This window comes from Nothobranchius furzeri, chromosome 3 (genome assembly GCF_043380555.1).
Source record: "Nothobranchius furzeri strain GRZ-AD chromosome 3, NfurGRZ-RIMD1, whole genome shotgun sequence".
NCBI classification, from domain to species: Eukaryota; Metazoa; Chordata; class Actinopteri; order Cyprinodontiformes; family Nothobranchiidae; genus Nothobranchius; species Nothobranchius furzeri.
In genome coordinates this window covers 62,356,684-62,371,190 of record NC_091743.1, presented here as the reverse complement: position 1 = coordinate 62,371,190, position 14,507 = coordinate 62,356,684, and the positions used below count along the sequence as shown (strand labels likewise).

Here is a 14,507-nt window from a genome sequence, read left to right as displayed (position 1 = left end):
TGCAGAACTTGCTTTCATCAGAAAACATAACTTTGGACCACTCAGCATCAGTCCAGTCCTTTTTGTCCTTGGCCCAGGCGAGACGCTTCTTGCGCTGTTTCATGTTCAAGAGTGGCTTGACACACGGAATGCGACACCTGAATCCCATGTCTTTCATGAGTCTCCTCGTGGTGGTTCTTGAAGCGCTGACTCCAGCTGCAGTCCACTCTTTGTGGATCTCCCCCACATTTTTGAATGGGTTTGTCGTCACAATTCTCTGCAGGGTGCGGTTATCCCTAGAGCTTGTACACTTTTTTCTACCACATTTTTTCCGTCCCTTCGCCTGTCTGTTAATGTGCTTGGACACAGAGCTCTGCGAACAGCCAGCTTCTTTAGCAATCACCTTTTGTGTCTTGCCCTCCTTGTGCAAGGTGTCAATGATTGTCTTTTGGACAGCTGTTAAGTCAGAAGTCTTCCCCATGATTGTGGTGCCTTCAAAACAAGACTGAGGGACCTTTTAAAGGCCTTTGCAGGTGTTTTGAGTAAATCAGCTGATTAGAGTGGCAGCAGGTGTCTTCTATATTCAGCCTTTTCAGAATATTCTAATTTTTTGAGATACCAAATTTGGAGTTTTCATTAGTTGTCACTTATGAATATCAAATTTAAATGTAATGAACATTGGAAATACATTGGTCTGTGTGCATTGCATGAATATAATGTACATGTTTCACGTTTTGAATGGAATTACTGAAATATTTTCAACCTTTTGATGATATTCTAATTTACTGGCCAGCACCTGTATAAATGTTTAAAAGAGCATAAAATCACATGTAACAATAAGCTGTAAAACAAATTAAAACTAGAAGGTGATAATAAAATGTTTACATAGACGATTATTAAATATAATTCACCTTTGCGTTTTGCTCTCATACTTCTCCGTCTCCTGGGGAGTGTTGCAAAGCAATTCCCCGGCAGGACAACAGAGGGCGCAGCGCTGTTCTGCGGTATCCTGTCATGTATCGGTCCAAGATAGTGTGTTTATATTGTGTTTTTTGTGTATATAAGAGACTTTTTAACACTGACATATTTGTCTCTCATTCTCCCACCTCTTCATGCGCTCCCCACCTCTAAACCCACGTTTCCTGTCATTTCCATCCACAAATAAAACGCTTGCTGCGCATCTTTTCACTCCTCCAGTCACGGGATAATTAAACGTTCATATTTTTAGAGTTTTTTCACGAGGTATTCTTCAAGCTATGCTTTCGTTCTTTTTTTAAACACAGAAACAGTTTTGTTTACCTGTTGGTAGCTACAAACAGGTAAACAAAACTGTTTCTGTGTTTAAAAAAAGAACGAAAGCATGGATTTACAAAGACACAGCAAGAACACACCTAAGATATTCTTCAAGCTGCTCCGTGTCTGCCGCTAGTTATCCTCGGCTCTCTTTGCAATGGCGGCGCTGTAAACAACAGCGGCGTCCTGACCAATCACAAGCTTGCGTAATCCGTCTCGTTCGACGGATGTTTAAAAAAGTGGGCTCGACTCCGTATGTACTTGCGTGCCTGCCGGAGCCCTGCGCAAGGACGGATAATGGCGTTGCGTGTCTCCGCACTGACACAGACGGAGAAGCATAAATCAGGCTTTAGAGCCACTGTTGCAGAATTACCGACTGACACAAAAACAACCCAAATTTTCTCTGAGCCTGACAGTAATAGTCATGTGGACCGTTTCGTCGGCCAGGGCTTCGATATATTCTGATTCGCCGCTGATTTTAACCTTACATCCTGTTCCACATTTTGTGAGCTTGACAAATCAGCCCGAAACACGTCTCTCAAACTTTGCATTTAGGTAGGGAATTGTCTTTAGAAGATGTTAAAATTTTTATTTAGCTTACTCACCTCAGACTGGAGCCCGCCATGGTGGGGGAGCAGAGTCGGTGGGCTGCAACTAAATCGCGGAAGAGCCACGGTGGGCACAGCCTCCCTCTGCAAACGGAGACGTGTAGAATAACCCAGATCAAACTCCATCATGTTGCCGAAGGAATCGCAGGTAAAATGCTGGTTGCAAACTGCAGCACCAGGAGGGAGCTGACTGTTTTCCAGTACACCGATAGCGTGCAACCACTAGCGCCTAATTTCTAAGTCCAGTGGAAAGTGCAACCCCACAGAGCAACCGAACCCACTACACTACACCTTCTCACCATACTAACACGATATGGAGCACTAAACCCGAACTACTTTCCTAATAACACTAACAGCCAAACACTAAACTACAATATCTAACAGCCAAGCTAACACTAAATAAGTATGTATAACACTAAAAGCTATGCTAAAGATTATGATATGCTAATGCTATATGCTAATGCTGAACTACCGCTAACCGTCCTATACTCGCTTGCAAATCCAACTCCCAACTCGCCACAAGGCGTGGCCGAGACTCTCAATGCTTTTATAACTTTGACACAGAGCTGCTATGTAGTACTCTACTGGTTTGTGCAGTATCCTTCTCTTTAGCCATTGGCTAAAGTGTATTCAAAATGACTCAAACTCTATGTTTTTAGCTGAAGGTGGCGCTATACTGTGGTATTTAGGCAGAATTTTTAATTTTTAAGGAAAATGCACCAAAATGCTAAAATAATGAATACACACATTTAAAGCACTATTACCCCGGGTTTCCACCGGAGCCGTCAGCAGCACGTTACTGCAGCTGTACGTCTTGCTCGCGTAAGCTGCTGCTTGGCCCTTCCCACGAGATGCGAAGCAGCAGGGGAGCAGCTGAGCACGAAGTCACACGAGTGACGTGTGACTTCGTCAGTAAACACAACAACAAGCAGGAGAAAACTACAACATGGTTTGTGTTTTATGTTCTGTCCGTTTTATAATCTCCAATACGGATCTGAAAAACAAAGGAGACCGCTAGCTGTGTGATAACTTCTCACGGAGCCGCACAGTTAGTAACCTTTTTTAAAGTAAAGCAACCGGAAGGCAGTACGTTCTTTATTCTGAAAATCTCAGGAGCTTCTCTCCATTTCCGCGTCCGATTTCCTGTCTTTCCTTCCCCAAAAATATCGAACTTGACCCTTTTCAGAGGCGTCACGCGTAGAAAATAGAACCGGCGCGTAAAGGCCGCGACATGCTGCTCCTAAAGCTTGGTTTATGCTTGACGCATTCACTTTCTGCGCGGTGATGCGGCTCGCGGATGGAACGTGCTTCACAACTCGCAGCTTTTATGGTTCGTGCGGCTCGTCTCTGCGGTGAGCCAATATTCTCCCAAACTGTAGGGGGCAGCATGGAGCTCTACGGCAAGCACCCAACACTACACCATAGTAGAAGTAGAAATTACTGTTTACAACATGGCATTTCAGCATTTTTAACAGCGTTCTCGTCTTTTCCGACAGTGCGAGCTATTTCTTTCCAAGAATTATTAACAACATGTTGATCACGGTGATCTCTGAGAGCTGAATCATAAAAATGTCTGTATTTACGAACCTCTGCCATACTAGTTCTTGCCGGTCCGCCATGTTTTTCCGCGTCCGTCCGTCCGCGTGGTTAGAAATTTTCCGAGGTGCACGTTGCGGAAATTCTGGGCCGTGTGGAGGCGCGGTGGAGGGGCGTGGTAGTTAAAATGACGCAAAATGACGCAACTTTTCCGCGCTGAGCTGTGCGGACCTCGCGGACGCGTCAAGCATAAACCAACCTTGAGACGCGGCCGACTCGCGCTGCTGACGGCTGCTGACGGCTCCAGTGGAAAAGGTTCTGTTGACCACAGCGGTTCCTATCAGCAGCTATGACGTGCTGCTGCAGTAACGTGCTGCTGACGGCTCCTGTGGAAAGCCGGGGTTAGACACTCATTTATACAGTTCATCAGCAAAAATAAGTTAATTTAGACGTTACTTGCTCTTTAATGAAGAAAACAGACACTGAGTAAATTTATATTCATAAGTTGCCTCTATTTTATGCATGATCAAACTAACCAGCCTGGTGTCAAAGAATTTCTATTTTCTTTTTTTTTTTATCTCAAGAGTCTCTAACTACTTATCTCAAGAGTCTCTAACTACTTATCTCAAGAGTCTCTAACTACTGATTTCCAATTGACATCTTATTACAGTAAATGTCGTGGGAAACGAAAAAGTGAAACTTTTGTGGAACAGATGCTGATTTTTTTGCCTAACAACCAGCGTCTCTAGAAAAAACTGAATATCCATCCCACCATATGCTCCCTGGCTGGTGTCCGGTATCAGGACCCTGCAGATGTGTGATATAGGAACACTCAGGCCAAGAGACGATCAATAAAGTCATGCTGGTCAGACTTGGTCAGGGATTGGCAAAGCTCAGCGTATGTCACTGCTTTATTTTCTTTTAAGATTCAAAAATGCTGACTTACGAATAAAGATTTAAATTATCATGCAAAATAGTAAAATAATCAGCCAAAAATTCAATTTTGTGGGAGAAAATTTGTACGCTCTACTAAGAATAACAGAGAAAAGTATTAATTTTATGCACATGTAGGTTGTTGATTAAAAATAAGTCTTAAATCAGTCCACGAATCATGTGTTTTATTCATTTCAGTAGAGACAGTCTGTCTTTGTCATCCTCTCTCTGCCATCTGTGCAGACGCTGCAGCAGAACAGCTCCGAGCTCAGACAGCCAATACAGGGGAACCAAGACGTGAAGAGAGGGAGGAGCGACGCATGAAGGGGGGGTCTGAAGCAACGAATGGGAGCGAAGGAGAGGTGTCCCTGGATCTGAATGCCCTTGGCTGGAGCTTGGAGAGGCAGAGAGGAAGGAGAGGGAAGCTGGAATAGAGACACCGGCAGGTGCTGAGGAAGTCTGATATGGGATAAGTGTCCAACAAGCAAAGTGGTCAGAGGATGGTGTGATGAATGACCAAAATTAAAGAGGAGTTTGCTTGTTTTTGGGGATCAAATTGGAGCGTTTACCTTTTTTAGCCACCTTCTTTTTCCTCTCTGTGAGGAATCTCGCTCATCCATTCTTCTCCTTCCCACATCGTCAAGCGCCATGGAAACCGGGAGCCCCAGGAAGATACAGTTCACTGTCCCCCTGCTGGACACCCACTTGGACCCAGAGGCAGCTGAACAAGTAAGGATGAGAACAGTTTGGCATCTTAAAGCTTTTAGTGATTTCTTTATGCATCTTCTTCTCAGAGGAAGTGGAAAGCATTAGTTCTCTCTTCTTTTCATAAAAACTACCTAAAAAGAAATCATTTTATGCTTGTGATGGTTTTTGAGAATCTGACAAGGACAAATTTTTCCAAGAGCATTGGTAACTCTTTCTGATTAGCATGCGTCTTTTGAAAGCAGAGCACTTGTGAGTTCAATGGATTTAGGATTGATTTATCCTCCTACACTTGGCAGATTTTTAAGAGCCACTCAGTTTTAAGCTGTTAAAAAGTGATGTGGCTGTTCAAACACGTCTCCAGGGGTTTAATTGGCCTATTTCAGTAACTGCTTTCATCCTAAACCAAATAGAAAAAAGGCTGGGAAAATTTGATTTAATCAAAAGGATGTCTTCCATCTAACTAAAGAAGATGGATTTGATTATAACAAACTATTTGCAGATAAAATAATTCAAAAGGAAAAATAAACGTGTGTACCGGTTTAGAGCTTATGGAGAATAGGGGTGCAAGAACATGCCACATTTCCTTTATTTAATAAATATAAAATGACCAGAACAGGTCGTCCATAATGAATGAGCTTTGAGTAAAGCCAGCGAGGATGTGGGAGTCTGCCTCCCATCATCTTTACTCCCCACCCCCCACTTTGACTGAGAAACTCGGGGGAAGTGGATGCTGGGAGACTGCTTAATGTTTTCTGTCTCTGGGAGTTTGTCCTTGGTCGACCGACTGAAAACTACACAGAAAGTTTGGGACGATAATAAATGGCATCAGGTGTGAGCTGGTTTGTTCAAAACTGATTATTGTGTTGGTGTATTCATTCGTTTCAGCAGAACAAAATTGACTTTGGGATTTACAGTAATGCATTTGATAGCATAGTTTCAATCATGGGTTCAATAAGGTAGTCTATTTTCAGAAATAAATGGTTTTGGCTGTTTTCTATATGGGGGGCTTGAGTCACGCCCATCTACTTCCTACTGAAAAGAATGGGAGTCGGTGGTGCGATAAAAGTTATTTTCTGATCCTGCTTGCTTGGAAGAGTTCAAACCTGCTTTGTCTCACCAATTAAAGTAACACTGAGCAGTGTCCTGCTCCTTCCTCCTGCTGGTTGAAAGGGGAATTACAACTGTCATAAACAACCCTGTTGTTGTCATGTAGCTGAACTAGAAGGACCCGTAAGAACACCAAACACTGAAAAGCACCTTTAAAAGTCTTTATTTGATGCAGAGTTACCAGAGGTGGGCGAGGCTGGAGACAGAGTCGAAGAGGAGGCGAGGGTCAAAACCAGATCGGACATGCAGAACAGGGAACAGGCAGGAGACGAGGCAGAGGACAGGCGAAGGTCGTGGTGCCGGGCAGAATACAAGGCAGGGGTCAGGAGCAAAAACGAGGTCCGGAGGCTGAGGTCAGGCAGGGTGGATGGCTGGAAGATTTACTTGCAAAGGCTTTCAATAATCTGGCAGGGAACTGGTGGCTGACTGGTGAATATATAGCAGGGGAAGTGGGTGTGAGTGATGAGCTGAGGAGTCAGGAGCAGGTGAAGTGGATGAAGCTGACGACAGGAACAGGTGAGATGAATGGAGTTGATGAGGTGCAGACTGAAGTTGCCAGGGAAAACAGGGCTTGGCTGGAGCTTGATGAGGGGACCAGGTGTGCTGAATGAAGGCTGAAAGATGGGAGTCATGACAGCGGTAGACTGCTGTAGCTAGTGGTAACAACGCACTAACGCTAACACAATCCAACTAATCCTAAAATAAACCACACATCAATAAGTAAAAGATCCACCATCTAGTGGTTGGCTTGAGCATGAGCAAGAGTGCCCCCTTCATGTAACAGAATGGTGACAGTGTCATAATTTAATAAATAAATGTAGTTCTTACTTTGCTGCTTCATGTTCCAGTATTCATTTTTAAACACATTTAGCTGTAATAAGTTATGAAATGCTTTAAAAAGCACCAAGACAGTGTGTGTGGGAGTGGGCGGGGCTTTAATTTCGTGTGGTGCTACTGGTGTTACCAAGTTAGGGACAGGGACAAAATCCAGATAAGCCACCCTCCAAATTTTGTTTGAATGCTATTTTATTTTCCAATTACTACGCAAAAGTCTAACATAGCAGCACACTCTCACTTGACAGAAAAAAGAAAGTAGCTTAAAATAACTCCTAAAACTCAGAAGTTGGTTTTGTTTTGGTGGGCCGCCCCTTAAATCACCGAAAACAATAAATTATTCCACTGAAAGATTGTCATACTGCAGCTATGATTGATATAGACTTTAATAAGTTGTTCTAATTTAATTATATAACAGCAAAGCATTTCTCAAAAATCCCTACAGAGCTTTAGTTTTAGGTTCTCAGTGCTTTTGCTCTTTAAGATGAATAATCAAAATCACTATGATTGTGGCTAATAGTCATTGTTATTGGTAATTATTAATTTTTGTGTTTTTGTGGCACCTTACTACCGGGTAGGTAGGCTACAGTATATGACCAAAGAATATAAAATTCCACCCAAGGGTTACACCAGGTAAAGTTGAGAGTGACTGCTAAAAACCAAAGAAATCAGCCGATTAGCCACCACACCAGGGTTTATTCAGAAAATAGCTAACTAAAAAGCCACTAAAAAGCTTTAAGCCAGTCAAAGTAAATTCAGTTGACGGAACTAGGGCCGGAGAGAGTCTGCAGCCTTATCTGGGCGCTGTGAGGCAAGTTCCTCTTCTGCAGAACCATTCCCCTTGATCCTCTGGCCTTGTCACCACCGCCTCCTTCAGGGCGCTTGTCCGCCGCGCTGCCGTTCTCCTCGTTCGCCCGCCTCGTGCAGGTCAATCACTGGCTTGGACGTCCTTCCGCGCAACACCGTCGTCCTCCTCCATCGTGGGCCCCGCCTGTCAGTGAATTTAGACGGCAGTCACTGCTCAATCACACACCGGCGGGTCACACCTTGTCACAGACCGCTACTCACACGCCAGGGCAGAGGAATTCTCTGCCCGCATCTTCATGGAGCTTTGTTACAGACAATCGGTGTCCTTCCACCCGGCAACTCTCCGCTCTGCTGTCGTCTCCAAAGAATAATAATAATAAGAAGAAGAAAATATCATTTCTATAACGCCTCTCAAGATAAAAATCATGAGGCGCTTCACAAAAACAAAAACAAAAAATATAAAAATTGTAAAAATAGAAAAAAAAGCATTTTGAAAATGTTTCAAAATATAATTAAAAGAGCAAGAATAAGCAATTGCAATTTAAAAGAAAAAATGTTAAGAAAGAGAGAGTGAAAAGAAAAGAGGGAAATCAGTGGATCCTGAGGAAGGTGGAATAGGTGGGGAGAGCAGAATAAAGAGAGAGTGGTGAAGAAGGTCATACAAAAGCCAGCTTGAACAAGTGAGCTGCTTTTTGAAGGAGACCACTGAGTCCACTGATCTCAGGCTCAGGGGGAGAGAGTTCCAGAGTCTGGGGGCCACAGCAGCAAATGATCTGTAACCTTTGGTCTTTAGCCTGGTGCGCTGCACAACCAGTAGGCTTTGATCACTGGACCGCAGGGATCTGCTGGGGGTGTAGGGACTAAGAAGATCACCAATGTAAGATGGTGCTTGTCCATGTAAGGCCCTATAGACCAGAACCAGGATCTTGAAATGAACCCTGAAGTTGACTGGCAGCCAGTGAAGCTGGAGGAGAGGCGGGGTGATGTGGGTGTGTTTGGAGGACTTGGTCAGAAGCCGAGCACAAGCATTCTGAACCACCTGTAGACGGTTCAGGGAGGTTCTGCTCAGACACGTGAAAAGAGAGTTACAGTAGTCTAAGCGTGAGGAGATGAAGGTGTGGATAGCTGTCTCAAGTTCAGCGCGAGACAGAATGGGACTCAGCTTAGCAATGTTCCTGAGATGGAAGAAGGAAGAGCGAACAAGAGAACTGACATGAGAATCCAGGGTGAGAGCTGGGTCAAAGGTCACGCCAAGATTCCTGACAGAAGGTTTGGTGTGGGAAGCAAGCTGACCAAGAGAGTCTCTGACTTTGGGAACCAGCTTGTCTGGGGCACAGATGAGGATCTCAGTCTTATCTTCATTCAGCTGAAGAAAGCTCCCAGCCATCCAGGTTTTGATAGAGTCTAAGCAGGTGTGTAACAGCTGCAGCTTAGACATCTCATGGGGCTTAAATGAGATGTACAGTTGGATGTCATCTGCATAAAGATGGTAGGAGATTCCTTTGAAGGAGCTCAGGATGTGCTGAAGAGGAAGCAAATAGAGGAGGAAGAGTAGAGGCCCCAGCACAGAACCTTGTGGGACACCATGGGTAAGAGAGGTGGTGGAGGACCTAAACTTGGAGACGACCACAGAAAAGGAGCGCTCAGAGAGATAAGAGGAGAACCACTCCAGAGCAGATCCTGATAGGCCTACCCAGTCTCTGAGCCTCTCCAGTGGCAGGTGATGGTCAACAGTGTCAAAGGCTTCAGTCAGGTCCAGCAGGACCAGAACAGAACAGTCCCCTGCATCACTGTGAGTCAGAAGGTCATTAGAGACCCTAAGAAGAGCCGTTTCAGTAGAATGAGCTCTACGAAAACCTGACTGGAAGCTATCATATATGTTATGTTCATCAAGAGCAGCTGTGAGTTGTTTAGCCATAACCTTTTCCAAGATCTTGGAGATGAACGGAAGTTTAGAGATGGGTCTGAAGCTGCTATGGAGAGAGGAGTCAAGACTCATTTTTTTAAGAAGCGGGTGGATTACAGCGTTCTGAAAGTAAGCAGGGACCTGACCAGAAACCAGAGAAGCATTAATTATAGAGAGAATGCTGGGACCGATGGACTGAAAAGCACTTTTAAACAAAGATGAGGGTAAGATGTCAAGGGGGCATGCAGAGGTCTTCATAGAGTTAACTAGTTTGGTTAACTCAGGCAAAGAAACCGGAGCAAAGCTATCTAGGATGATGGGCCTGGTTGGAGTCGGGAGAGGCAGAGATAAGGCTGAAGGAGAGATGCTAGATCTAACCTTATTGACTTTGTCCACAAAGAAAGACAGAAAGTTCTCACAGTCTGTAACAGAGTGGATGGAGGCTGTAGGAGAGGCAGGAGAGACGATGCTGCTGATGGTGTTAAACAGCACCTTGGGGTTCCCTTTGCTCTGGGACACCAAGTTGGAGAAATAGGAAACCCTAGCGTCTCTGACTGCAGAGTTAAAGGATGTCAGAAGATCCTTTAGGTGCAGCAGATGGATGTGGAGATGGGTTTTCTTCCACAAACGCTCAATTTGTCTGCATTGGCGCTTCAGGCTGTGAAGGCTGTCATTAAACCAGGGAGTAGGGTTCACTGCAGGAACTGATCTGGTTCTGACAGGACAGATGTTGTCCAGAATGGAGAGGCAGTGCTCGTTAAACTGAGAAGTTAAGGAATCTGGGTCGTTCTCAGAAGAACAGGGTGGATCAAAAGCAGCAGAAAAATTGCTAGCTGTGCTCTCATTAAGAAAACGAGTACTAACCATATGGCGAGCTGGAGGTGGGGACGCAGAAACTGACAAGTTAAAGAAAATGCAATGGTGATCTGAAATATAAACATCCTCAGGACAAACACTGTCAGCATTCAGACTCAGGGTAAAAACAAGGTCTAGAGTGTGTCCCCTGGTGTGTGTGGGGCCAGAAACATGCTGGGTAAAGCCGAAAGTGTCCATGAGGCTGGAGAAATTCATGGCAAAGAGATCGGAGGGATCATCAACGTCGAATAACAAACTCCTAGTCACCCACCGGTGCAGATAATTGCCCAGGTAGGATGTCATCTGTCCGAGCTTGTCAGAATAAAAGCACACATCCACCCAGCTTCCAGGGTTTTTCAGAATAAAAGCACACATGCAATAAAAACTAAACGAAAAGAATACACACTGAACTACACCACACTGGAAGGGAAAACACAATAAAACCCAACTTTGCCTGTATGGCATTTTAGTGCAGTAAGAAAGCAGCAGAGTGCAGCTGGAACCTCTCCTCAGTGCTCTTGACTGTAGTCAGAAGGCATGTACGCTGCAGCATGACTACAGATAAAACACAAAACATTAAGTTACATCAGTGAGTTTGCCTCCTCAGAGACATTTGAAAGAAGACAGGAAGAACTTGATGTCACAGAAAAACTCACAGAAAGAAAAATGTTCATTAGGAAGCAGAAAAAGCAAACATTCTTTTGGAGTTGATGACAAAAACGTATAATTCTGAATGACTTATAATGAAATTTTGCATTTTATTTCCACATTTTTGGGTGCAGGTCATAATTTCCTGATATACAGTAGGTTAAATTGTTCTTCATGTAGCTTTTGTTTAAGGTAAACAAAAAGAGAAGGCAACAAAAATCCATTCAATCCTACTAAATGGGAGTAAATGTGCGACAGCAACAAAGAGCAACAAACACTCCCTTCAGAAAAAATATCTGCAGATTCATTTTTCACACTTCATTGATTTTTGATCTTTCTTTTCGGTATCCTAATAAAGGTGAGTCTGAAGCGTGTGCGGTTTCACATCTTTTACAATCCATGTCCACAGTTTTATAATTTCTACCTTCATCAAATCTGTAGGGGGGGGGGGGGGGGGGGCTTCCTAACTTTTGGAATTGGGATGTGAGCGAACATCTGAGTACCAAATTCAACTGTAGTGCAGACTTTGTTTTAAATAATATACAAAGATGTTCTGTGTTCAGGTAGTGCTAGGTTTTTTACATTTTAAACATTTGCATATCATCTCCGTCTGTTTTCTTTTTTCTTTACAAACAAACTTGAAGTAAGTCCACGCTAGGTAATTGTGTGTTGGAGCTAGTATGCATGCAAAGTAACATGCACTTAAAAGTAAGTTATTATAACGAAGGCAAACTAATTCAAATAACTTGAACATTTACTTTCATTTTACTACTGCATAAATAGATAAACTCAGAAATACTAGTCCAGTAAGAAAATTTCGGAGTACTTTAGACTAGTGTGTCTTAGTTACTTTAACTTGTTTTTAAGTTCATTTTACTTTGTTATCGTTCTAACACACAATTAACTAGTCCCATGTACGAATAATTTTGAGTACAGTTGGTTTACGTGTGTTTTTCAAGTAAGCAGAACTAATCAGCATTAGTTATTACTGCAGTAATTTGAATTTCAGTTCTGCAGCTTATTAATGGAGGATAAAATGTTTCATATCTGTCCTGTTATCTGGTGGCTGCACCTGAAGCATTCAGTGTAAGAGCTCTAAAACACTTCCAGCCTTGTGTTTACCTGCTGCTCTCCACCATGAGACAGATCCTCCTCTTAAAGATTTAAAAACAAAAATGTGTTAATTTTTTTCCACTAAAAGACCCAGAAGGGTTCTTACAGCTTGTGACCTCAATAAGTAAGACCACAGCTCACCTTATTGCCACAGGGGTCTTTTTCATTTTAAAATATATGTTCAGTTTTTTTCTAGGATCACGCTGAGTTGCCTGCTGGTTCTCAAGTGGGCCTATATATTTATATAAAGTTGTCTGTGACCCGACTGACAGCACAGCAATCTGTCTCACAGGGAAAACAGAGAGAATCGCCGAATATACACATTTAAAAGCATGTTTAATAGAAGAATAGCAGGGGTCTTCACCCTCAGCTCAGTGTGGCCTGTACCCAGACACCTCCCAGCGTTGGGAATCAGCCTCTAGGGAAAAACTACATGTCAGTCAGGAGCATCTCTCTGGAGCTTGTAAGCAGCAGAGAATATTCTTTTGATCCAAACCAAATAATGTGTTTGGCTGATATTATAATTTTTCAAGCCAGTTATTGGTGACATCACTGGATGATGTGAAAGTGTCAAATAAGTATTTTTTTTTAATTAATGACACCATCCATTGTACAGAAAAGAATCTATTTACATCAGAAGGGCTCATGTCCTCCACTAATGATTGATTTCTATCTTCAGTTTAATGAAATGTTATTATCATACTCATAGTTTATAATAAACATCAAACTCCAGGATGTTCACTTAGACAACAGGCTCCACACTGTAAGGAGTTTACTTCTGGTTACCAAAATACTTCTTACCAGAGGAATCCGACCATAATCAATTAAAACATCAAAAGAAGTGTAAAAATATGGGATTTGATGTATGGGTAACACTTTATAATAAGTGCACACTATTAAGCATTAGTTAATCATCAGTAAAGCATTGGTTAATGGTCATTTAATCATTTGTAAAGCATCTGCAAAACATGATCATAATTACTTAACGGCTTACAAGCACCACTATTAAGGCTTTATTCATGATGAAGAAGCTACTATGTCACACTTTTTATTCATGATGTTTCATGATCTATAAGTCATTGATTAATCATTTATAAACTCTGCTCTCCATCATTTACAAACCAGTCCTTTCATGATGTAAAACAGTATACAACCCCACTGGTAAAGGGTAAGTAAATAGTTAATATACCCTATATAATACTATAAACTAAACATTTACGACACATACTAGAGTCTCACTAGATGTTTTCTAAACACTGAATCTCACGACTACATCAGTCAGCTACTAAATGTTAACAGATGTCTTACAATACATTTATAATTGTCACTTAACGGCTTCCAAAGATGCAGCTCCCTACCGACCCACTTCTTTTTCAATAGATAATCTATCAATTATTATAAATACATTAATAAACTACTTTAGAATGTTACAAACCATTTACTACTTCTTAGTTAAGTAATTATGATCATGTTTTTGCAGATGCTTTACAAATGATTAAATAACCATTAACCAATGCTTTACTGATGATTAACTAATGCTTAATAGTGTGCACTTATTATAAAGTGTTACCGATGTATGCTATGTGGTATGTTTCTACAACAAGAATAACAAATTCTGACCATACAAGCATACACACACACATGCGCACACGCGAACACCCCCCCCGCACGTGCACACACACACACACACACACACACACATCCCAGCTGTACAGTTAAATTATTATTATTATTATTATTATTATTATTGTTGTTGTTGCTATTATTATTATTGTTATTATTGTAGTTGTTTAATTTTATTGCATCTTGCAAATCAATATGTATTTTAAAGTAAATTTTCAATATTAAATTCCAATGGTCGTGTTTTAAACTGCTCCAGCAGGAAGCAATCAACACAAACATTACTGCCACACAGACATAAGCTAATAACAAATCTGGAAATAACACAAGTTATGTATCCCAAACGTAACGGAATTTGATCGGTCTTCATCTGAAATCACGAACAGTGATAGGGAACGGACAGAAAAAGTGGCTGAACAGTCACATTCTGGCTCCCATATGATACTCATTATCCTCTGCTGCATCACAAACAAGAAATTTATCTTTGCAATTTTCCAGGAGCAAAAAATCCTTTCATCTCAGGGAGTAAATTACAGGTTTTTATGTGTTTTGGACCCATT

At 42.2% G+C, this 14,507-nt stretch overlaps 1 protein-coding gene across 1 annotated transcript in view; it reads left to right on the top strand.

The window, feature by feature from the left end:
- Positions 1 to 4,725: 4,725 nt before the first annotated feature.
- LOC107385309 (protein phosphatase 1 regulatory subunit 1A) overlaps positions 4,726 to 14,507 on the top strand; it is a 35,135-nt gene continuing 25,353 nt past the window's right edge. The window contains exon 1 of the mRNA XM_015959110.3: positions 4,726 to 5,078. Within this exon, the coding sequence (XP_015814596.1) occupies positions 4,998 to 5,078 (81 nt within the window). The 5' untranslated portion in view covers positions 4,726 to 4,997. The remainder of the gene's footprint in view (positions 5,079 to 14,507) is intronic.